Source organism: Rissa tridactyla, chromosome 12 (genome assembly GCF_028500815.1).
Source record: "Rissa tridactyla isolate bRisTri1 chromosome 12, bRisTri1.patW.cur.20221130, whole genome shotgun sequence".
NCBI classification, from domain to species: domain Eukaryota; kingdom Metazoa; phylum Chordata; class Aves; order Charadriiformes; family Laridae; genus Rissa; species Rissa tridactyla.
Genome location: NC_071477.1, coordinates 2543692 through 2569244, shown reverse-complemented (window position 1 = coordinate 2569244; position 25553 = coordinate 2543692). Strand labels below are relative to the sequence as shown.

General features: G+C 48.0%; 1 protein-coding gene across 2 annotated transcripts; it reads left to right on the top strand.

The window, feature by feature from the left end:
• The first annotated feature begins 1562 nt into the window (after positions 1 to 1562).
• On the top strand, positions 1563 to 25552 carry CABLES2 (Cdk5 and Abl enzyme substrate 2). 2 transcript variants are annotated; one of them, XM_054218398.1, is made up of 10 exons: positions 1563 to 2077; positions 15662 to 15733; positions 15908 to 16000; positions 16728 to 16805; positions 18251 to 18359; positions 19032 to 19197; positions 19949 to 20052; positions 20440 to 20546; positions 21893 to 22097; positions 22563 to 25552. In XM_054218398.1, the coding sequence occupies exons 1-10, from the start codon at positions 1563 to 1565 to the stop codon at positions 22701 to 22703; spliced, it is 1590 nt and encodes a 529-aa protein (XP_054074373.1). In that variant the 3' UTR covers positions 22704 to 25552. The 2 variants fall into 2 exon arrangements, with proteins under 2 accessions (XP_054074373.1, XP_054074374.1); XM_054218399.1 differs by lacking the exon at positions 15662 to 15733.
• Position 25553: the final 1 nt, after the last annotated feature.

The window sequence follows — 25553 nt, the reverse complement described above, 5'->3', positions numbered from 1 at the left end:
CTAAGGGTCCAGCATTGTAAATACGTTAATACCTGCTTAACTGTAAACATCTCAGTAGTCCCTCATTAATGGCAAATTTCATCCGGTATGTCCATGTTTATGAGCAAAATCCCACTTGGGAGCACAAGCTGCTCTAGAGCCTGGGAGGTGGGAAGTGCGGGAGCCTGCAAGGGCCATTTCGGTCTCAGAGGAACCCCAAGGCCACCAGCACCCACAACTGGGTCCTCACAGCACCGGAGGCTTCCTCCCGCCCAGCAAAGCTCCCAGACCTCCTCTGCCAGGCCCAGCAGCGTGGACATCGTCACTGCACATCAGCGTCCCCCGAGGAGGGCGGAAAGGGCAGAGCTGTCCTCCTTGGCACGGGGTCAGAGCATCATCCCGGGATGTGGCAGACATCCATTCACGCGCCTGAGGGGCATGTTTATTCCGTGCAGTATAAACACACCAGTCCGGGAAGCGGCGTGCTGCGCAGAAATGCCTTGACTCACTTTGTGGAGATAAATACCAAGTTTATGCTCTCCTAGATCCGGGTCTGCCTTGCCCATATACGGCCCAGGATCGGCGCTGCCTCAGCTTTGCGTCAGGGGCCGGGAGCCGTGGGGATTCATCCCTCCGCACGCGTTTTGGGGGCTGCTGGTGAGTCTTGGGGCCATGCACTGGTTTCCATGCCCCGCATGGGCACCCACACCCTCGGGGCCCGCGGGTTGGGGTCCACCCCAGCCCCACAAGCTGGAGGGCCGGGTCCCAGGCTGCCGGGCTGCGGCAAGAGGAGCAACTGCCTTCATCTGCTTTTGTAGGAGCCGTCTGATGCGCATGGCCGCCTGCTAATGGTTTTAGCAGATGTGTCCTCCCTGCCCGCAGGAAGGGCAGGAGACCTTGGGAGTGGGTGACCAGCAGAGTCACAGGGGGTTTGGGTGGGGAGATTTTTAAAAAAGTCATACAAAGGGATACGGCAGCTGTTTGCGTGGGGACACGGTGGGTGCCTGTGTGGGGACGTGGTGGGTGTTTGCACGGGGACACGATGGAGGGTTTGGGTGGGGAGATTTTCAAAAGAGTCATACAAAGGGATATGGTGGCTGCTTGCATGGGGACATGTGGGCGCTTGGGCGGGGACACGGTGGCTGTTTGTGTGGGGGGACAGTGGGTGTTTGCGTGGGGAGGTGGTGGGTGGTTGGGCGGGGACACGGTGGGCTTGTGGCTGTGGTAGGGGAGTACCTGGGGGAGAAGGGGGCCGCCTGCGGGCCGGCCCCGGGGAGAGGGCCGGGGATGCGCTGTGCCGGGCCGCGGCCAGCCCCTGCCTGCCCGGCGGGGGCACCACCGAGCCGCCGGGGCCGACGGATCCGTTGCGCGCCGGCGCTAGGACCCGCCAGAGCCCCACCGGCCGGCGAGGGGAGGGCGGGGCTACCGGTGCTGAGACGCCGAACCAATGAGCGCGGGGCCGCGATTGGATTCATTTACATTCCGCCGCGACGCGCCCAATGAGCGTGCGAGCTGCCGGCCGCCTCGCGCCGCCGGGACCCGCCCCTGACGGGCGGCTGAGGCGGTAGCGGCTCATTCGGAGAATGGCCGCGGCCACGGCGTGCGGCTCCCCGCCTCCCCGCCCGCCCCGCGACCCGCCGCCGCGCAAGCGGGGCGACTCCCGGCGGCGGCAGGCCGCCCTCTTCTTCCTCAACAACATCTCCCTGGACGGCCGCCCGCCCTGCCCGCCCGCCGAGAAACCGCCGCCCGCCGAGGCGGCGGGGGAGGAGGAGGAGGAGGCGGCGGTGGCAGCGGCGGCGGAACCGGCCGGAGCGCCCCCCCGGCTGCTGTCCCCGCCGCCCGCCTGCCCGCCGCCGCCCGCCCTGCTGCTGCCCGGCGTCCCCCCGCTTGCCGCCGGAGCCAAGGGGGAGGCGGACCCCACCCGCGGGGGCATCTTCCTGCCGCCGCTGCTGCTGGGCGGCCCGCTCTGCCCGCCGCCCCCGCCGCCCCCCGCCCTGCCGGGGATGCTGGCGGCCGCCAAACCGGGGGCCCCGGGGCTGCTCAGCCCCACGCAGAGCGCGGCGGGCGGCGGCTCCGCGCTGGAGGCGCAGCGGCAGAGGTGAGTGAGGGGACGGGGCGCGCCGGGCCAGCCCGCACCGCCCCCCCACACCCCGCCCCGGGGCCGGTCTGACCCCGCGGGGCGTGGGAAGCGGCGGGACCACCCGGGGGGGCCATGGGAAGAGCCGGAGTTTCCCAGCGCCCTCGGCCGGGGGGTGGGGAGCTGAGCGTGGGAAACGGCCGCCCCCGGGGGGGAGAGCGGCCGTGGGAGGCGGCGGCGGCCCCGGGAGGGAGCACCTGCCCCGGGGAGACTGGGGGGGCGGGATGCTCGGCCCCGCCGGGGGTGCGGCTCGGCCCCGGGATGCCCGCAGGATGCTCCAGCTGCGGGAGCTTCTCTGAAGGGGGTTCGCAGAGTGTGTCAGCGCTCGGAGGCTCCGGCCGCAGCCCTGCGGGGGTCCCAGCCCTGCGGGGGTCCCAGCCCTGCCTCCTGCTTCTCCCCAGCCCGGGTTTCGCATTTTTTTTCCGTTTCCAGATGAAGCCGGCAGAGCCATTGCTGGGTAGGACTCTTCCTGCGCGCAGCGGCCGTGCTGCCCATGCAGTGCCTTCTCCTGGGCTCTGCTGCTCGCCTCTGCAGTAACTCTGTATATTAATAAACGCTTGTGCGCTGGGAACTTTGAGTCAGCCTCAGGGGAGGATGTTCTGGCCTTCAGTACAGGATTACGGCTACATTTCCAAGGGACTTCTGTCAGCCTGAATGTGTTGGTTTTCTAATCGACTGGAAGGCGGGCTCTTGCTCAGATCTTGGGGATTTGAGCTCTGAAGGAACTCTTTTCAGGCCGTTTCTTGCATAAACAGCTTTGTAAAGTGAGCTGGCCCTCTGAGCCTGCAGATAGGCAAAGCGCTATCAAAGGCTTGAAGTCTCCGCGGTCTTTACAGTGGCTTCCAGAGCTTTGTTAGCGAGCTGAAATAGAGTTGTTGTCTGGGCTTTGAAGCTGGGGAGCTTGGCTGGTGCTGTTGCTGGGTGTTCTCTTTCTGTGTGCATTTCACAATGGAGGTGTCCTGTGTTTCCGCAGGAAACAGTGACGATACGTGGCGACTTGGCAGTCGGAGTGAATTTAAGGAGAAGCAGGTGTTTGTCAGGAAGGTGTGGGGTCCTCCTGTGTGTCCCTCCTGGGTTTTCTCCTTCTTGAGCTGTCACGTAACACCCGTTGGTTTCCTTGTAATGGAAGGGGCCTTTCTTTCCTCACTTCTTGGAGAAATGGGAGCACAATGGTCCACATAAGCCAGCGCGCGACGTGCTGTGCCATTCATTTCATTGCTTTAATATTGCAGGTAAAGCTCTCGAGGGTGAGGTTTGCATCAAAAGCTTTGCAAGCTCGGTTACGTCTGCAGGCGTGACATTCGGAGTGTCTGTGCGTAATGAGTTCTGGACTGATGGAGTTCGTGTAAATGATTCAGTCCTTCCCCGTCCCACGCCAAGTCAAGAGAAAACATTCCTAGGATCTTCTCGTTTGATGCCCTTCCTGCCTCTTTCCTTGGCATCTGATTTTAGATGTTATGTTCCGCTATAGTAATTCTAACCATCCACCCGAAAAGAATGATAAATCAGAAATAAAAAGCAGAGAGAAGTGCGAGGAGATAATTGAGGGAATGAAAGGGCTTCTGTCTGAGTAATGTCAAAATAGACCATGATTTTTCAGCTTGGAAGAGATGGCTGAAAGGGTATGTTGTATTGCATTAATCATTTTGTATACTACTTACGAGGGTGACTTGGACAGCAAGTTCATCTATTTTTTGTCTTTAAAGAAGAACAGAGTGAGTGGAGAACATCCACTGAAACTATCAGGCAGAAGATCCACATGTTTTCATGGAGATACGCACGCTTTCTGGCAAAAGGACAGTCTGACAATGCCTGTGGGGACGTGGTAGACCCACGGTGTCTCCTCCCGGTCATGCTGGGCACAGGAGCGGGTGAGATGGACCATCCCTCTGTAATTACAATTTCACCTGTAACTTGCAGGATGAGGGACTGGGAGTACTTTATTTTTTCGCTGGATGGTTCTGTGGTTTGCTGTGGGACTGAGCATCCCTTCATCCCTGCAGAACAGCGGCATCTCCTCTTGTGAATGCACGAGGAGCGATTCGGGGACTTTCTTTCCTGCAGGACAGTGATGGTTATGCTGCTTCTTCTGCCTGCAGCCTGCTGTTTACAAAATAAGACTCAGAAATCAACAAACAATGACAAAATTGTTTTTCTTTAACTGGTAATTGGGAATCTGGCTGTTGTTTTGCCAGCTGGTAATGTTGCGGCTCTGGCTAGGTTAACTGCCTGCATCCTGCAAATACACAGGCCTATGGAGTCATCAGGAAGGGGGAGGTGGAATCCGCGCTGCGACTCTGGACATCTAATCTTTGGTGCCCACTTAAGGCAGCTGTTCTCCTCAGAGTCCTTTTTTAGTCACTGTCAAGAGCTGCTTCGAGTTGCCCTTGGTGCAGCCGCCCTCAGGCGCACCAGGAGCAGGGGCTGAGGGCTCTGGGTTCCCTCCGTCTGTGTTTGGGGACCGGGGCCACTGCCGTCCCCTGCCCTGCCCGGGGGGTCCCATCACGCTGAGGCTCGCCCCGATCCGCGGGGATCACTTTACCTGGAAGTGGCAGCTTTGTTTGGCAGAGTTTAATTACAAAGCTTCATCTTGTTTGACTTGATTGTGAAGTCGCAAGAAGCGTAGAGCAGGGCAGGTGGTGGCGGCACCTCTGCAGGGGTCGGTGCGTATTAGTTAGTGCCAGGCAGGGTCTGCCGTACAGCCCAAGGAAGGGGCGATGTGCTCGGCTCATGTCACAACGAGTTTCTTGGTAGTTTCTCGGTCCTTTAGGATGGAAACTTCAGCGGTGGGTGCTCCCTCAGAGGCACCCTTCAATCTGGATGCTTGGTTTCATTGCGCCGCTGGCTAAGCGTTAGAAACTTAATGACTTTAACCTTCCACTCTCATTTTCCCAAGGAATCTTCATTTTCCAGGATTTCAAATTACAACTCTGTGGTACCCCAGCTTGCTAAATCTGCTTGCCATCCCTCCTCCCTTCTCCTTTTCCATGTTGCTCTGGTCTTTTGTTCTCTCAAAGAACAAGCCTCACAAAAAGCAGCGGAGGGAGGCAGCGAACAGGGAACAAATTGGCGTTCACAGATTTATTTTTTTTTTTTAATGAATTTCTGCAGCTGGGTCTGAAACTGGCAGAGCTTTCTGGGGAAACACAGATAACAGAGGGCCGTGAAAATAGCCAGGTTATGAAAGCATGAAGAATGGGAACAACAGCCCTAATGTCAGTGTTTGTTGTGCTTCTGAGGTTTCGGAACAGCAGAATGTAAAGCAGCTGGGTTTGCCATTGATTCGCTGCGTTTTGCTGGGCCTAAGAATAAATACGGAGCCTTAAATCATTTGCAAGTGATGCTTTAATGTCCTTGATGTTCAGTGGTCAGGGCGCTGAACTGAATGTTCATGGTTGCTGATAAATCAGAAATGACTGAGCTAATTTAGGTCATTTTAAGGGTGTGAGTTTAAACAGTAGTTGATAACAGCAGCACTTTGGACCAGCTCTTCTTTTAAGTGTTAATTAGATACCAGGTTGCTGGCATAGGTGTGAGCAAATTAGTTCCTTGGGTGGAAGGGCAGAAATGCTTGGTCAGGCTTTTATGCTTATGATGGGTAATGTGGTGTTTTACCCTGCTGTCAGCTCACCTCCTGTTTTCACTTCCAAATATATAAATATTTATTAAAAAAAAAAACCAAACCAACCCACCGCTAATAAACAGATTTTGTTAAGAGGGACGAAATACAATGTTTAGAAGTCTTAATTTTAATTTCTAAGCCTTGCTTGGAATAACGTGAGCGCCCGGGGTGCTCCTCAGGAAGCAGCAAATCTATCAGAGATTGTGAGCTTTGACCTTTCAGGCACGAAGAGCAGACTGGGACGTGCTGCTCGGGGCTGAAAATGACCATATTCTAAACCTGAATTTTACTTAAAAGTCAGCTGAAAAGTTAATGCTGCGGTCTCCTGCTCAGCAAGCAGAGTTTGCTCTGACACCTTTCTCTCGTATTTGCCACTGCAGGTGAATTGCATGTGTCCGATATTAAATGTTCTCAATTTATGGCTGCCTGTAGTACTTACTATCTGACATTCCCAGCCAGGTATATTAATCAGAATCAGCAGTAGTCAGTTGTATGCCTAGCGGGAAGTTTGGAGATCAGAAAATGCACGTCCTTGTATCCCGCACACCGCTGCCAATGGGTCTGGGTCAGATGGTCCCAGACACTGCGAACACCAAGGTTATTTGACTTCTTCGTTTAAAAGAGCCCAGAGGCTTTTAAAGTGACTTTGATCTCCGGGCAGGAGGAGTCTGTACAGAATTAACTGTACTCGCAGTTGAAGTCACCTGCGGGCAGATTCTGTAGCTGTTGAAAGCGATGGCGCAGGGCGTCGGGATGCTCTGGAAGTGCCGTTTCACCGTTCCTTTGCCCTCGCTGAACGATGTTGTCTCGCTTCCTTGAGTCAAGGACTCGTCCACTGAGAGGGAAAATACAACCAAATGACACGTAAAAAGCTGAATAGTGTAACTTTGGGCAGGAATTGGTGGGGTCCCGTTTCAGACCTCCAGAAGCAATTCCTGGAGGACTCTTACAGCCGGAGCTTCCTTATCCTGGTGCTCCTCTGCTGCGGACTTGAATGCGCTGCCAAAGCCTCATGGAGCAGAACAGCATTTGTGGCTGTTTTCTAACGTTTTACTTGAAAGATCTACTTTGCAAGCTTCCCTCAGGCGAGGAAAAATAACACAAGCTTTATTGGACCATCATTTTCAAATGTAACTCTTGACTCTGGAGGCTGCAGGATCTCAGTGTACTGGCTTAAAACATCATTTCTTTGATTCACAGTCTAAAATAGTCTTCCCCTCTCTCCTCCTTGCCTTCCTCCCCCCAGATCTCCACTGGTGAAGAAGTGCCTCCTCCTCAGGCCGAGCCCTCGGAGCTCCCAAAGCTGGGAGCGTGGTGGGTGTCGCTGAGGAGGATGTCTTTGGGTTGTCGCCGCTCCTTACCATAACTTTGCTTACCCCCAAAGGCCTCCTTGATAATTGCAGAGACATGGGCTGCCCAAACCTGCATCTGCTTTGCCGACCGACCGGGCAGATATCCCACCTGGTTGGGGGCGACGCTGCTTCCTCGGAGCTCTTGGGTGCTCTTGGCACCGTGAGTGAACCAGTTTAGAAGCATTATTAGCTGTGGTTCTCCTTTTTTTTTTTTTTTTTTTTTTTTTGCGATTTCCCGTGGACTGCACAATGAGGCAGGCAGGGCAGGATCTTTGCTTCAGTTTTTAAAAGTATTTCTGAGCTACAGCCGAGCTCTTCTGCTCTGGGTGTGGGTAGGGCTGGTTTGGTTTAGAAGCAAAAAAAAAAAAAAAGTGGAGGGAGGGGAAGTGACTCTCAAAACCTTCTATCTTTTTATTTCTTTTTTAATTTCCCACAGTATGTGTTTTAGTTATATTAAATCTTGAATACTTAACTTCAGCTGTCCTGTGTTCCTCCTTTTTTCCATCTGTCACCCAGTTAGAGCTGTGAGGCTGTCAGGCTGTGCCAGCTTGGAGATGCTTTTGAGCCTTCTTTTGAAGAGTGTTCTGAACTCATCTGTCTCTGTAGTTTGAGTTTAAAAATGCACAGTCTGACGTACGCGCAAGCATAATGAAATTTGGATTCCTCAGTGAGCACGAGGTATTGTTGATAAAGCAGGTGACTGCAGATGGAGGGTGCTCGGCTGTCACGCCAGCTCTACAAAGGCAGAACTTTAAACTCCTAACCTTTGGTTTGCAGCTCTTGTGTATATAACTTACTGTAAATTATTGTAGTCTAACCTCTGGAAAGGATGTTAAACGAAGAGCCTTTGGCTGGTCTTGTAAGTGCAAGCGAAGCAGAAGTGTTTCAGGAGATAGCCCTCTGATTCGTGAGGTGTAGAGTCTTTGAAAGCTCGCTGCCAGCTGACCCCGCGGCTGGGGACACCCCAGCTCTCAGCCCCCGTCGTGGGGGTGCCCCAGCTCGGCCGAGCCTGCAGACCTGCCTCAGACCTGGGTAGCCGTTTCCTTTGCTAGCTGGCCACAGCACGGGCTGAACTGCCACTGGTCCACGCAGCTTACTTGACAGTAAGGCCGGGCTTGCACTTGCTCTGTTGTGGGCACTACAATTTAAGCATAAAATTTTGCCCTGGTGAGGCCACAACCGCTTGACTGTGGGTCGGGGATGGCTGTTGTTGCGGTGGGAAGAACCAAGCACCCGCAGAAACTCTGGGAGAGCTCTCAACTTCCTTCTCTGCGTTTCCTCCAGTGCTTGGTTTCTCTTCTCCCCGGTTAAAAGCTTCTCTCTCTCTCTTTTTTTTTTTTTTTTTAAACTTGAGAGCTTTATTGTACCAAAGGCTTTTATTTTAACAAGGCACGTGATGAAATGACAGCATCATCTCTCAGGGAAGTGTGTGACTATTTCCAGCATAATGCCCCCAGTGTTATCGAGGCCACACTTTGCATTTCACTCGCCTGTTTTGGTCGGCGGTTCGGTGGTTAGTGAGCAGGGCACAAAGCACGGAGGGAACCAGGCTGGTGAGCTAGGAACGCCTCCAGAAACTGGTAGAAATGTGGAGAAATCCGGTTACTGGTTGTGTCCTAATGGGTACATCTTGTTTGCTTTGTGAGAAGCAGCGGGGATTTTTAGGAGTGGGCTTTAGGAGCAGGCTCTGGGCATGGCAAACCTTACATCTGGCTTGGTGGTTCTGTTGCAACAGATGGCTTTCATAATACTTGCTGGAAGGCATTATTTTATCCTTGGATTGTCTAAACACTCTTAGCACCAAAACAATGTGATTTATGAAAGGCAGTGAATACAGAGCTTGTTTCCTGGTAGCACTGGGTCTTAATCATGTGTGGTTGTGAATCAGCAGCGAAGTAGCAGCCGCTGTGAAGAGTATCTAATTTCTTTCCTTGTTAGCATTTAAAACTCTCCGGGGTTAGTGAGCTTCCCACTGACTCTGCCTCCACCTTCAGTCAAATTATACTTCATTCCTGTTCCTTCTCGCCCGTCCCGCGGGCTGTGTGGCACGTTCTTTTCCTTGCTTGTGGCTTCACTGGGGTTCGAGGGGTGCGGGATTTCCTCCGGGCTGTGCAGGACCAGCAGGAAAACCCCTGGTGCCCTGTCACTTCTGCAAACAAACCCTGGATAAGAACACAAAGGTGAAGGAACTGGCCTCCTCCCTCCTCCCTCATCCCGAGGTCTCACAGAGGGACCTGCTCTGAGGCATAAAAGGACTTTCCATGCTTAGGTGGCGAATTGGGGTTTACTCTTTAAAATTAAGATTACTGGAGGAATAACTTAAGCTAGCCCCGCTGTGCGACTTGTATTTATTCTCCTGCAGTCTGATACTGAAATAAATGTCAGAGGAGCTCCCGGGACGGTGGCCGGCAATCCAAACGGCACGTTTGTGCTGCCATAAACCCGCGAGTAACTGACCTTGTAAAGAAGGAGCACTCTGCGGTACGGTTCCTGCTGGTTGTGCTGGGTGTCCTCTCTGCCGTGCCTCCCTCGGACATCAGAGGTGAAACCATCCGTCCATGGACACGGCTTGCTCGGTGCTGGGCACCTCGTGGTGTAGAGTCTTTGTTAAAGTTGTTTCTATATCTCCTTCAGCATAAATGTGGGCTCTGACTTCTTTTGTCTTTTAATTACTGAGAACTTGTTGCTGCTGGTGAGCTGTGCTCAATCTGCTTTTGAGCAGGAAACTCATTAATGTAAGGGATGGGGCACGGCGTGAGAACAGGGACGCTCAGGCTCCTACCCTCCGAGATTCAAGCCTGGAAACGGTAAATGTCTCCTGGGCTGCACGAGTAATGGCAGTTGTGAAAAAGTAAGCTTAAAAACTGGCACTGGTTTTCTTAATCCCTTGATGCCAGTATTTTACCTAGTCAGACCGAAGCGCAGTTCGTATGGGGCTGTTGGCTCACCCCTAAGGAAGGAAAACGATACAGCTTAATCTCTAAAATATGTCTTGGCAAAACAAATCTGACAGGTATGTCTTCCTATTGTAAACAGGGTTTGGGATCTGGATTTCTTGTGCAAATTACCTTTGACAGTTGTTACCAAGCTCGTGCTTCCAAAAACCAATAAATGATTTTTGTCCTTGTTATATTAATAACTCAGGGCCTTGACAGCTGGGATTATACTCAGGCACGTAAAGGACCTTACAGGGGGACATCCATATGAAAATAAAACCCTTTCAAGTGAGAAATAGGAAACCAAATTCTATTAGCCCCTAATTTTACACAGTAATTAAAAATCCGTGACCTCCCCTGTTCAACCCATCTATTAGCAGTACTTATGGCTAAAGAGCAACAGGGGATGTAAGCCTTGCTGCTAATCTTAGCCCGGTGCCCGGAGGGGGGTGCGCAGCGTGGCATCCCGCCCCCCGCAGAAGGGCGATGGATGTGGCTCTGGCTCAGACCAGCCCTCGCTGCCGGGCCCTTTGGCTGGGGGAGGTCTCGGGTCGTGGTGCTGTCTGGCTTTGCAGTATCTCTGAGTGCTGGTGTGGCAGGGTTTGGGGATCCTGGAAGGGATGAGGGTGAGAAATCACGGCAGAAGATGGACCCCGGGCGCTGCGTGGAGCGGGGATGCGCTCGTGGGTGAAAATAGGTGATGCTGACTGAAGTCTGGCCGCGTGGTTGGCTCAGGGTGCAACCTGTCCAGGGGAGACCTGGGGGTTAATTGGGATGGGAGGAGAATCCCAGTCAGATTTTAAAAACTTCTGGTTTAGCCCTTCAGGAAGGAGTGAGACCAGCCGGTCGGGTCATCTGCTGAGGCAGAAATGCAGGAACCAGAAGGGCAAAACAGAGAAAAGCTTCAAAATGGCCAAATGGCAGCTGCAAGCAGGGCCCAAAGATCACTGGCCACTGTAAGGCCCAGTATTGGGGGTTAAAATGAGATTCATGTTTGTTGCGGAGCCTGGGAGTGGCTGATGGGGCCGTGGGTGCCCCAAGGGCTGCCCCACTGTCCCTTAGAGGACACGGTGGCCCAGGAGCAGGCGTGGGAGAGGCTTGTCTGTGCCTGAGGCCACATCTGATAGCACAGGGTCAGTATCTCTTTTGCGGTCAACTGTAATATCTGCTAAAGAATGGTCAACGTGGACCCTTCCAACTACAGCAACATCCTCCGAATGTACGTCATCCTCTTGGGTGTCTGCAGGTGGGTGGGAAGGGGGAAATATCTTGGCAAGCCATTGCAAAGGTCACTGTTCTTCAATTTGGAGCTGTGACTTAACCAGCTTTTTCTTTTCAATTGGTAAGACGGGAGGCGTAGGGATTACCGGTGCTATACATAGACTGCTCTTAGCTGTGTCCCATTCTGCTGGGAACGCTTCAGAGCGGTGTCAGCCTCGGGGCAGGGGACTTGCCTGCTGCTCCTCCGTGGTGGTTCGCCCTCCATGGGGGGTTTCTCTGCCAGCACTCGGTGGGACACTGGCAGGACCAGACAAGGACAACTCCAAAGCTGGAATCACTCAGAAATTGGTTTTCCTCAATGGGAAATCCATCAGAAAGGGGAGATGTGTGGGCTGGCTACAGCTTCCCAGGGCAGGAGTCAAAATGCACCTCTGAGCATAATTTGTTGGGCTTTTTATCTGAACACAAGATTATTTTTTTTTTCTGGGCCTTTTTTTTTTTTTTTTAAACGCATGTTTAGCTGCTCGGGGATTCGGCAGCGGTGCTGGATTGTGTGCGGCCGTGTGTGCGCGTGGAGATAACGAGCCAAGGCGTGATCCAGAATTCCTCTGCTTATCTCCGAGCGCGTGCTGCGGGTGTTGTCTCTCTTGGTGGGTCCCTCGGAGGTGCTGGCTGCGTAATCGCAGTTGCTGGGTTTAATGTTGAAGTTCTGGGAAGATCCTGCTTTATTGTCTCCTGGAATAGTGGGGGGAAGCACCCAAAAGCGAGCTCCTGGCCAAGGACCTCACAAAGAAGCAAACCCTCTGGCTTGTCAAGAAAATAGTTCCAATATGCCTGTTGGCCAGTATCAGTGTTCTTTAGGGTATTGTTGAAATTACGGCCTGCTCCACAGAACTCATTAACATTTTAATATTGGATACTTTGATTTCTAATTGTCGGGTAGCGTGTCAGTAAGGGTGCGCGTAAGGTAACGTGTGGTGCATGTACAGATGTTGCTGGTATTAGTATTTTGGGCAACAAAGGTTCTGTGTAAACTACTTAAAATCCTTTGAATTCCAGTGGATCAGACCATGGGCAAGTGTTATCCCAGGTGAAGCTGCTTAGCAAAAGATATGTGACTTGATGGTTTCTTTCTTCAAAGCCATCAGGGGCTGAAGCGATCCTGTGCTGCCTGTCCTTGAAGTGTGGGGTGGCTGCATGAGAACAGCACTCAAACTAAAGCAAATATATGTGTCTGTATGTATTAATTTTAAGTGCAGGCTACTCCAAAAGTGTTAAATTTTACAGCATACTCCCAGTACTGCACTACTTAATAAAGAAACTCTGTACATTAGCGGTACTGAGGAATCTCTCAAGTCTCTCTCGGAGCGCAGCGAGGGAGCTGGGTGGCCATAAAACGTTGTCTTGATCATACGGACTGGTTTGGGTACTCTGACTGGATTAGTGAGACCTCTCTACGTACACCCTGTTTTGAGATTGGAGGGCGAGTGTCTTGCTTAGCATCTGGGATTCCTCCAAGGTGACAGCTTCGCTTGAGGACAGAAAATCTTATTTACGAGCGTAGCTAAAAATGAAGTTTCCTGCTGGCAGAGAGGGGATGAGTCATTGTGGTTTTGAGTCGAGGGGCAGAATCTTCCCTTCGCTGCAGCAGGCGTTTACTTCCAGATAGGCTCTTTCAGAGCGGCGGGTTCAGGTGTTTGTCACTGGTCCCTGTTCCTGAGGGAGCGAGGTGATGTTCCGAAGGTGGACCGCTCCGGATGGGTCTCCGCCATGGTGGTGAGCACATCCTCCACGACCCTGCGGGCAGCTGCGCCTGCAGCACTGTGGAGTTACTGGTGAGCGTCTGGCTGTGGCTCTCCCAGTTACATCCCAATCCATCCTTTTACAGAACCACATGCTGGTTTTGTACCAGTGCCTGTTGTCATTGGCGTCGGCCGCGTTTCCCCTTTGCTCGTCGCCCATGTCTGTATCCAGCCAGGGATGGAAGGCTGGGGACGTTACCAACTGCATCCACGCCAGGAGGTTTGAGATTGGTCTCCACGTTTCATAAAGGGTGTTTTTTGCAGGTTAGATGCCAAAGGAGAGTGGAGAACCATGTGAATGTATTAAACTTTCCTCTGCATTTTTCACTGAAAAGCAAAAAAAAAAAAAAAAAATTTTAAACTGAAGTGCTGCTGAAGGGCATTGAAGCTGTGCCAGGAATGTTCTCCAGTAGCAGCTATTTAGGATAGCTGTCGATTTGCAGAGGCAGCGTCCAGCAGTACTGAAGGTGTTAGTCCCGTGGGAGGATTTACCTCTGGTGTTTACAGAAAGGGACACTCATTTTTCATCCTCCTGCCTGTTTGAGTTGTGGTGTTTTTGTCTTTTAAGAACGCCTGAACAGCACTGCTGAGACTATTTCATTCTAGGGGAAAAAATAGAGTTTTATATGGGAGTTTAAATTATTACAGATGCACTGGAAAAGGGCACTGATTGTATTTCATTAAGGAGATTGTAAGCAGATTTTGGAATTCATTCTCTTTATGTACTGGAAGACAGAGAAAATGGTAAATGGTTCCTCTTGAACTTGTGGTGATGAATGAGGAACTAACCTGGTTTCAGGAATACTCAGGTTGAAGTGACGTTTCTGTCAACGTGTACAGAAGAATACCAGAACACCATCATTTCTACAGTGCTGGTCTTCATGTTCCTGGTATAGATTGAAGCAAGAGGGGCAAACGCTGCTGTTACTGCTAATCTTCTCGTGGAAATCCATAATTTTACAGCAAGTCCCATGCGGAGGGGAACTGCCACGTCTCGCTGGCACCGCTTTTGGCGGGCAGCTCTGGCAGTAGCTCCGAGTAGCTCAGAACAGAAGAAATAACTTGCAAGAAAGGGGAAGAGAGGTGAAAGCACCTGTTTGGTCACTCAAACAATTTGCATTTCTAGTCACTGTGCTTAAGAAAAAGCAGCCAGATTTTGTTCGTGTCCAGAACGCTGGTGTGTCTCTGCTGGAGCAAGAAGATAACGTGGTTTGGTTTCTTACCCAGCTCAGGCTGGGGAGGAGGAAAGGCAAAGTCACCGGGACTAGCAGATTGTCAGGCTGTTCCAAAATCCTGAAGTGCTGGGATTCAAGACCAAACTTAGATCCCAAGTAGCTTTTTTTGATCTTTAACTTGAATCAGCTGAAGCTGTGAATGGCTTTGCTGTGTAAAAACTTTTCTATAGCTGTTAGCAATTAATAAATCCCATTTTTCTTGACCTCTTTTGGGGCTTTTTCCCCCTGCACCAGCTTTTGCTTTGGTGTTGGATGTTAGCTTCTAGGCAGGAAAGCTTGGCCTCGGTCTATCTGAGGGATTCAGCTGTTCCTGAGTGCCAGAGCTCTGATGCAGCTTAAAGTTCAATTTTTTTTTTCCAAAAGTAGACTTTGACAAACCAGAGTCCTGCAACTTCTGTCTTGTACGCTGCTTCTGTGTTGACTTCCATGGTGGTATTGTCCGTGAGTTGAGTTACTGTGTCACTTTGGAAGAAAACCTTGTACTTGAATGCTTGTAGCTTGTGCTAAAAATGCAGCATAATGTGCGCCTAAACAAAAGCAGAAAATATGGAATGTGATAGTTGTAGTGTCAGTGTTTTGCTGGTGGCGGTTGAATCTGAATGCATTGTTCCTATGGAAATTGCAGTCATAGCTTCACAATTCATTTGTAAATCTCTACCAACAAAGAATGTCTTGACTTTGACAATAGTAATGTATCTTACTTTGGCAAGGTCTATTTCTTTGCTTAAATGTAATATCCTATTACTGTTACACTAACTCATGTGATTCCTACTATTGTTCTCCTTGCATCTTCCATTCTGGGATTTCAGATGGGTACCAAATACTCTTTGCTTCCTCTAATAGCCATCTCTGTTGTTTTCCGGAGTGATCTGTCAATTTTATTGAGCTACCCTCAGAGACTCTCGCTCTGCCGACTCCCGCAGCTGGAGGCCACTGTGTTCTGAATCGAGGATACACACAGATGTTCGGTCGTGGTACAGATATACTTGTGGCTGTCCATAGATCGATATAAAATGACTTATTCCTTTGCCTTGATGAGGGCAACTTTTTTTCAGTATTTCTTGTAAGATTTGAAATGAGTATTTGGAAGCTTTTTAGGTGTTTAACTTATAGGTTGGTGTTCTTATTTGTTGAAGGTAGTGAATGCTGTTGGTATAAATACGTACGTCCAGGGTCCTGGAGGGGGAGACAAGTTCTTGGCCTTTTTAGGAACTTGAAACTCTTAGTTAAGCACTCTTCCAACAAAAAAAAAAAAAGGAAAAAAAATCCAGAAAACCTGCCCTTTGCCCTCAGAGCTCATAGATCTGTTGCAGTTCATAAACTCAGAGGCCATGAACTAATATTTGTTCACTCTTCGTGGTGTTGTACATTTTACAGAAGGCGTTTTATCTCCCAGCGCTGCTCTCTAGACTTTTTAGAAGACATAGTGGAATATGCCAGTGTACGAAGGTACTTTTTTTCAAAAGCAGCATTAACCTCAACTCGTTGCATGCAGTCCTCTCCTCCCTCCACCCTCTTCCACGCCGGTATCCGAGGTCCTGCATGCCAGTGCTGCCATCTGATCATACGACTGGCACGGCTCTTTCAGAGCGCTCAACAGGTTTTGGTGTTTTTTAATTGCAGAACCAAGCATATATCCGGGTCTCCAAGACACAAAAGTTTGAAGAAGATGCACTTCATCAAGAACATGAGGCAGTATGACACCAAGAACAGCAGGTAACTCCTGGAGATCAAGGTGCCTCCTGTCCTCGAGTGGAATAGGCCGTGCAGAGCCGTAGGCTCCAGTTCAATGCAATTAGCCGTTTAATGTCCATTAGAGGAATTAAGGTCATGTCCTTGGGGTCTTGTTAATTTTATACATCCTTCTATCGAAGGCAGAAAGTGCTCGTGTCTGCTACACCTGCAGCAATATCCTGATGGTTCTGCCCTCCTGCTTTGAGGAGGTTAAATCATTGCCCTCCAACCACCCTTCTTACCTCCAGCACACAGAGGTTAGGGCTGGGGGGGGTTAAGGAGAATGCCTTGGTTTAGTCAAATTCTTGACTTATTGTTGCTGGGCAGAAGAGAAGGTTGGGGGGAAGGCACGTCCATATTTATTATTAATAGAGGTGTGAGGCTTCATCTAAGTGTAAAGTATTATCTACATCTTTTCACAAGTTTTATGTAAAAATTACGTCAATATAGATATGTATTTAAAGACTAGGATCCCCTTTGAGGGGCTCCCAAGGCGATGGCAGTTACTGAACGCTGGGGTTTGATATAGAGCTTGGCTCTAGATTGAAACCTCTGCTTTTGTGCTGCTCCGAAACCACAAAATCCTTAGCAGTATCTGTGTAATTCACAGAGCAATTTAAGAAGAGTTTGGTGTTTGTGTTCCATAAAAATCTGCTTTGTAACTCCTAAATTTTAATTCTTATCTTACTCTCTTCCCATCCTCTTACAGGATAGTGTTAATCTGTGCTAAACGAACACTGTGTGTGGCTTTTTCTATCCTACCTTACGGGGAGGGTTTACGGATCAGGTGAGTCATCTCTAACTGCTTTGTGAAATGTCTGGTCTGTTGTTTGCAAAAGATCTTGCAAAAGAGTACAGTTGGTGTTTTGAAGCAGGTCAACTTAATTTACCATTTATGTGTGAGGACAAGAGCTTGCTATCAAAATCAGACATTGCCGCAGTGTCAAAGCGTTCATTCAAACTCCAAGAGAAAAATAGTGGCAAAGGCAGACTTTTCTTCAGGTGTTTATTCACATTTTAAAGCACTCCAGTCCTGTGAAATCCCTGAAACCGACTTTGAACAGGTGATGTGATTCGTTGCTGTGTGGGATTTCCTATGCTCCTGCAGTGGCCAGAGATCAGCTGCCTTCAGTGCAACAAAGAGTTGTGTCAGCAAAAAAGCACACAGAGCATCAGGGAAGGATGCTGCTGCCCTTACTGGAAACCTTCATCTAAATAAGTTTAAGATGCTTTTCTGGTTTTCAGCTCTAAGCCATGAATGTTGCTCTTTGCAGTCTAAGACAAACAGAAAAATTTTCGACTGATTGAAACTGCTTTTAGTGTTTGTACTATGCTGCTGTATAGAGCTGTCAATATAATCACTTCAGAGAAACCAGACCTGCTAACTGGATTTCCCTGCAGCTTTGCTCAGTCCCTCGTTGAAATCTAATCCGATTCTGTGAAGCTCTGTGATCTACAAGTATACCATAGAAAATACTAATTTTATTCTAATACACTTTTGCAAACCAATTGTGCTGTCACTCCTGTCCTGTGCATAACTCATGGACAAAGGAAACGGATGTTTAGTGGTGGGAATTGTATTGTATGCAAATACACTTGCCATAAAAATAGTTGATGGGAAAATATTCTCTCACTTCATCGAAAAGCGGCAAGGTCACTGGAGCTATTTTAGGGCAGTTCTGAGCACGGTGTTGTTCTGCTCGTGTGTAAGTTGGCAGCGCAGTTCTTTAACTGAAAGCTGCTCTTTTGCATTGGAATACAGGTGACGAAGCTGCAGGCGGCCATGGCTGGAGCAGAGCTCCGCAGCAGCCTTAATTCTTAATTTGAGCTTGTGTGCACAGCGGTTGGAAAATTGCAATTGAAAGACAAGTTTCTAATCCTGGAAAAGTAGTGATATAAATCATGTTTGCTGCTAAGTGTTTGAGCATTAGTGCGTTAACGAATGGTATGATCTTATGCAGAAAGACTACATTAAAAAAACTTTACATTTGCTAGGTATATTGTTACAGATTTGAGTTAAAATGATAGGAAATCTGATTCTTCAGTTAGTGAACATGTCTACATTTCGAAAAGAGTGCTTAAAAAGGAATGCTTTCTGGGAGACGGGACTGAGGGATTGCACTCTGACCTCCTGGTGTTGGCTGTAGCCAGTGGAGGGACCTGGTGTTTACCAGGGAGGAAGCTGGGCTTGTGCTGCATTTTCCAATAGTGCTTTTTCTCGTCTGCGTTTAGTGATCTAAAAATGGAAGGACAGAAGCAACGACATCCTTCTGGGGGAGTTTCAGTCTCCACTGAGATGGTGCTTGGCCTGGAAGGAGTAGAGCTGGGTGCTGATGGCAAGGTAAGGAATTTTATTTTATTTTTCTTTTTTTTTTTGGTCTCTTGATCTGTAATGGCAATAGCGAAACCGCTGACCAGAGCAGGGGACAGCGGGTGGCTAAGTTGGCTGCTTTCACCCCAGGACCATTTCATGCTGAGGCGAATCACTTCATTTATGCAGTGCTTTGCCATTCATAAAGTGAAAGCGGTAACTTTTCAGAGCAGCGGAAGCTTGTTTTGATCCTTAACGTTTGAAATATTTGCCTTGTGATAAAGCTGCTTCTTCTGAGGCTGTTGAAGGCCGTGATCACTTCTGCCTCTGTTTGTGGAGAAGCAGTTTGACTCTGGTACCTCAGGCAACATGTGAGCGATGCTTTGATAGAAATATGGTCGAAATTTACACCTCTTTAGTTAAATTTATATACTGCCAGAACTTTACCGATGTGATTCTCCCTTTTTTTTTTTTTTTTTCTTTGATGCCCCACCAAATCTTCTACAACACTGCCATACCGAAGTTGTGGAAGCAAGGCATTCCTCATCCAACTTCTCCCTTTCCTGCTGTCCCACAGTTTCAACGTCCCCACTCCCAGATACAAACTCCAGGGGACTCTTGAGCTGGAAAATTCTAGATGTCTGGAAAGAAGCTTTTCAATAAATTTTCCCCTCTAACTACTACAACTTTCTCTTCTTTAAGGTTGTGTCCTATGCAAAATTCTTGTATCCGACCAATGCTTTAGTTGTTCGCAAAGCCGACAGCCATAGTGCTGTTCCCTTATGTCGAGCTAGTGCTTCTCGGAGTCTTCCTGGATCAAGATATAAACCTGTGACAGCAAAAACGATACCGGCAGGAACAGACCTCGGTAAGGACAGCCGCCAGCTCTGTCATCGCTTGTGCACGCAGCAGAAAAGCATAAAAGGGCTGTATTTGTCTGAAACAACTGCAAGTGGTAAAGTGCCTTATTAGGAAGGGTGTGCTGCCACTGGAAGGCGACTGTTTTTAGCACAGCCTAGTAAAGAAGGCTCATTAATGAAGTATAAATGATGAACCTTAGGACTGAGACTTGCACACATTCCTTCCATCCTCCATATATCTGGCCTGGTTCTGTTTACGCAATTCAAGGAGCGCAAAGCTTTTCCTTGTAAGTGTGAAGTTTTATATTACTCGACAAGAAACAACCGGTGTATGTGGGTACAGGTGGTCCTCCTTGCCTTCTGGCACAGTAACAACGCATAAGCCAAGGAGTTTGTGGCAAGAATCCCTCCTCTTTTGTAAAAGAGCAAACCTGGCAACTCTGCTGTCTGTTAGAGTATAGGCAAAAGAATTGTCTTGTGCGGTTGTTCTCTGTGCATATTTGTGGATGACAAACTTAGTTTGCAGTAAGTCTAAAATGGTGCATCAGCACATGCTGGAGAGAAAGCTTGTGTGGTTTCTTAATAATTCTACTACCTGACTGGTGCATTTATGAAATGCAAACGTGCGAGCGTAGCGGCAGTTTGCCAGTACTGTGGGATTTGCCAACACTCTTAATGTTTGCTGTTTGAAAACTTTTTCAAAGAGGGAATTTAAAGCTCTGTATCTTTTGACCCAATGTGCTTTCCTCGTTCCCTCAGGAAGTGAAGCTGTGGAAGCCGCAGAGTATGATCCAAATCTCCTGGATGATCCTCAGTGGCCCTGTGGAAAACATAAACGTGTTCTCATCTTTGCCTCTTACATGGTGAGTGCCTGGCATACCTGAACAGAGCAGTGAGTGAGTGCTGGAAAGATCTTCCTATAAAGAACTTCCTCGGGGAAGAAAACGTGATAGCTTTTTGAGAATTGATTAAGAAAAATACAGTTAGTTGGGCTTGTACATTCGGTTTGTCGAGGAGCAACCTGACATGTATCCCCACGTTGTCATTTGCTTCTGTAACCATTTGCTTACTAGTTTTTTAAGACTTTGTAATTGAGATTCAACATGCTGTATTACTTGAGACATTACAGAATTGTTAAATTGCGAGCAATAAAACTCAGGTTTGCCTTCGCGTTAGCGTCTTTGGAAGACTTGTTTGGCTGTCAGTACTGTTCACAAGAGAAATGATAAGTTTTGCCTCTTGTGTTTCAGACTACAGTCATAGAATACGTGAAGCCCTCGGACCTTAAAAAGGATATGAATGAAACCTTCAGAGAGAAGTTTCCTCATATCAAGTTGACACTGAGCAAAATTAGGAGGTAAGAAACAAGCATTGACTAATGAGAACATTTTCTATGCTGTACAAGGCTGCTTTTATCTTCCACTTATATGGAACAAATGCTACATCTATTAATAGTATATATGATTAAACACTAATCTCTTGTTGCCAGTTGAGCTGACTGTAGGATGAAAGCCCTGTACAGGAATGTTTAGAATGCTGAGAAAGGGTAACAGTTGGTTTTCATAGTTCCACCTAAAAGGGTTGTGTTTCACCAACTGTGGTGTACTAACACTAATAGCCAATTAACAGTGAAGCTGAATTAGCCTTGAAACAAATACTTGTAACCTGATTGTTTGGCTGTAGTGCAGTCCCACTCTAACTGCGTTGTCTTTCTGGACCCTCTGGATATTTTTGCCTTTCAATTACCAGACTCGCTGATGACCATGGACTCTAACAAGGTTCTAGGATAAAGAGTGTTAGGTCTGGGGAGCCTTGGTAAAGAAAAGCATTTTGTGAAGGCAGGACTATGCCCGACAGAATTCCTCATCTTCCAGGAAATGCATCTGGCCACTCACCAGCGAGATACACTGTTGTGGCATTCGAGAGCTGTAATCTTGCTGGTATTACACGGTGGTTAATGCACTCAGGGACTTCTGAAATAGTCGGCTTAGAACACGATTCTGCTGAATCACCAGGGCTGTGTGTAACTCAGCTCCAAGTAGAAGGCTTGCTCAGGTGGAGTCTGTGTTCTGCCAGTGTCCTGCACGCTCCTCTTCAAAGCTGTTTCAAGTAGCGTGTTCGTGCAGAGATCTTCTCGCAGGGGTAGCACGGATGGCAGCCATGAGAGGCAGCATCCACCGTGAAGTCTGCTTTAATGCTGAAGTGAAGGGCCAGCTGCTGTGGGAAGGGTGTAAACCAGTCCGCCTTCCCCCTCAGACCTCATTCCTCTGCGAGGTGTGCAGTAGACAGGTCTTTCTGCAGCAACTGCTGTGATCTGCACGGCTTTGATGTGGGATTCTGTAGGTCGGAGTGGTTCAGTCTTACGGTATGAATGATGAACCAGTTTGGGAGCCCAGAGGGAATCGTACAGCGATAGCCTGTGTGTCAGTGAGGCAGCGAAGCCCCCAGTGTTTATGGGCAGATGTGGAACTGTTATTCCACCGTAGATGTTGTCAGCCAGGTTAAATCAGTTTGCGCATCAGCTCGTGCATCAGCTCCGGCTTGCTGCGAGCTGGACTTCTCCAGTCTAGGATAATACTCATCATGGTTTTCCAGACAGGACTCCTGCCCATGTGCTTTTCTGAGTTCCCACACTGCAGTGTTTCTAGAGCATTTCATAAAAGCTGTCGTGGTTGAGAGGGTGTCTTTTTTTCCTATTCCCAGTTTAAAGAGAGAGATGCGGAACCTGAGTGAAGAGTGCAATCTGGAGCCAGTTACTGTCTCCATGGCTTATGTTTACTTTGAGAAGCTCGTCCTCCAAGGCAAACTCAACAAACAGAACCGCAAACTGTGTGCTGGTGCTTGCGTTCTGCTTGCAGCCAAGATCAGCAGTGACCTCAGGAAACATGAAGTTAAACACCTTATAGACGTAAGTACTATGAGACTTGTTTCAGGTGTTGTCAAAACCTTCTCTCTAGCCCATGGAACAAGACAAAGATTAAAACCAAGATTTTCAGCCGTGCATGCTTGCATTTAAGACCAGATCTTTCAGTCAGTTTTATGTCTCATTAGGCCTATATTCCTTGATTATTTATTTTTTTTAATTCATTAAAGCTACTTGACTGGTGCGGTCTAATGTCCTACTGATCCTCCAGTGAGGTTATTTTTGCACTTACTGTTTCTCAGGCAAAGATACATCGCTATTGTGTGGGTGTCACAGCTGAGCTGATAAGCTGGTTTACTTGTCTGATCCCTGGCAACACTTTTGATTCTGTAGGTACAGCTCAGGCCATGCATCGCTGACTTAATCTCACACTGCCTCGGTATCTTGTGGATTAACTGATTGTTTCTCCCCCTCTCCTCTTTCTTTTTTTTTTTATTATTACTATCATAGAAACTAGAAGAGAGATTCAGATTCAACAGAAGAGATCTCATCGGTTTTGAATTCACCGTCCTTGTAGCTTTGGAACTGGCTCTCTATCTTCCTGAAAACCAAGTTTTACCTCATTACAGACGGCTCACACAACAGTCTTAACCAAAGCTCCGTTCCAGCTGACAGCCGGTGGCGCTGGGGGTCGCGTCGCTGAGTGCTGCTGGTGAAGCTGCCCCTGGCTGTTCTGCGCTGCCGTGTGCATCCTGCCACGGCTGCAGCTGGTTTTGAAGCCCCGTGGTGTGGTGTTAAACTGTCGGTGTGTGTTATGGACATGTGTACCAAGTCTGGGGGATGGTACGAGAAGAGTTATTGAACTTTTATTTTCTTTTGGACATTTAAAGCACAAATATTCACCAGTCAGCTGTCATGGCTGCTTATTACTCCTTATTTATCTTTTCGGTTTTACTAAAACTGTTCTTCCCTATGAAGAATACTATGGTATTGTTTCTCTTTTGTTTTTTTTAAGCCTTTGTTATATTCCTTGAAACTAAAGGAAGCATCACTTCCATTCCAGTGCACCATAAAGTTCAGATGTTTCTAAGAATCTTCTTGCATTTTTACATTAATGAAATGCATACTTTATTTTTTTAAAGATGTGCCTAAAACTGGCTGGTCTGGTACCAGTGCTTTTTAAGTTAGTTATGTTATTTAGTGGAGAATCCTGAATTTGTATAGCCATTTATTCTTTAGCTGCATTGGCCTTGCATATAAGGAAAACAATTCCAGTATATCTGCACTAGTGAAACACAGGGCATCTATTCTCTAGTATACTATGGAACTAAAGTAGCAAGATTGAAATTACTCCATTCTAATTTAGTTAACTATTAATACCTTAGAAATATGCATTTTATTTAAAAAGGAAAGATTGTTTGAAAATCTGTCACGAAATAATACCATGTGTTGAACAAGGTAGCCGCAGCGAAGCGATGGCCATCCTAATTCACTCTTCAGTGGAAAATGAGTGTTTGACTGAGAGCAATTTGCTGTCAAATGTATCACTTATGGTTTTTATTTGTTTCAGTGTTCTGTAGTCTGAAATAAGCACCTTTTTAGTATGACTGTATTATATATGGTCTTACGTGCTCTGAGCAAATACTTAAGTCAGTAGAGCTACTGCTGCCGAACTAAGCCAATGAAACAAAGTATGCTCAATATTTTAAAAGCTACTTTTTTACTCCGTTCTTCCAAGCATTGCATCACTGTGATGGTCCTCATAAAACTGGCATTTCTTGCACATCTGAACAGCCACTTAACAGCTGGTGCCCAGCAGCGCTCTGATGCTTACACAGAGGTTAAATAACTTCTCTGACCATTGGCTATTCCTTCATTTGTTTTTAAAATGTCCGGGTTGGGAATGAACTCTGATTATATGTGGAACCTTCTGTGATATTTGCTCTAGGGTTTATTTTCTGAAGCAATATTATCATACAAGTAACTGTATCCACTTGCAAGGAACAAAACTGATGCTTGGCTATTACGACTGAGAAATTTGTAATTTAAGTTTGACTCCTAAATGAAGTACTAGACCTCATAATGAGGTAAGGGACCTGCTACCTAATATGTAAAGTAATGTAAATTCCTGTTCCTTGTATTGAATGTTGTTGGTTGTAGGCAAAAACAAAGCTGAGCTTTTGCTCTTCAGCTGTGTTTTGTCTGAAGCTAATTTGGCTTCATTAGAGTTGCCGCAAACTTTACTGGAGCCCCTTCCTCTTTAAGTAGGGCTCAAAATGTATTTTTCCTATATAATAATTACAGTGACTATCAAATCTTTTGTAACTGTGTTCAGCTGTATGTAGCTTCAAGTTATTTGTGTAAAATTTGATATGCTTGTGACTTCTAACACAGAACGTCTTGCCAGTCTCCTGGAAAGCTGTTAAGCTCCTGGTAGCTAGTAAGTTAGACAATAAGCTTGCCAGTAATCTTCCAAAAGGTTTAGAAAAATACCTACTAGTTAAACTTTCTACTGAATATAACTGTCCTTGCATGCAAGAAATAGTGATGTACTAAACATCTAGCGTATAACAAGCCTTCAAATTAGCCTGCAGGGATGAAGACAACTGAAGTGGTCCGTCCACTGCTTCCTGAAGTCATTAGGGGAGGGGAAAGAGGTGGAACTGAGCAAAGAAACGTCTCACACAGTGTCTCCAGAAAAACACTGGCGTTAGTATGAATGAAGGCAGAAAATGTCTTTCTCTGGGAACTTCTTTCTGTTTACTGTATAAAGAGTTTTCTGTAACAAAATTAACTTTCCTTTCTGACCATCTAAGGGAAAAAACGCACTTTGGTTTGCAGCGCTTTGCGGTCTCTATTCAGTGGAAGTTTGTCTAGTTGTAATGGGCATCTGGGCTGCAGTTCCACTCCCAGAAGCTATGGTTTCATGTTATAAAAGAGCGAGCTTTTGTTTTCTCTTTCAAAAGAACAAATTAGGATAAGGAGCATTAAATTACAGAATGCTGAATGCTGTCTAAAGGTTACTCTAAACGTTGGCTTGGGCCCAGACAGCGTTCTTGAGCTCCGGAGCTGTCGGGAGGCCAGGCCGGAGGCACGGCAGTGCCGTCGGTGGCCTTGGGCTGCGGCTCCACTGTGGTGTCCGAGCAGAAACCGTCCGTTTGTGTCTTCATTTTTCTATTTCTGGAGCGTAGCTTGCAGTCCCGCGTGGGAATAGTTTATCTTTTCGCCTAAAAGCTGCCACCGTGTGGCAAAGGACGAGAATAGTGAAGGTGGGACCCACAGTAACTCCTGGTCCCGCCGCCGGCTCTGGGCTCCCGCGGGGCTGAACTCCTGAGAAGCGGCTGTACATTTTTATGTAAACAATGCTGTTACGGTTTTGTCTCACTCCATTATTTAAAAGTCTGAGTTGTAGCCTGTTCTGTATTCCCGCCCCCCCATGAAATTGTGACATTAAGATGCTGTGAAATAAACACTGTTTTGATACGTGTTTTGTACCCAAAC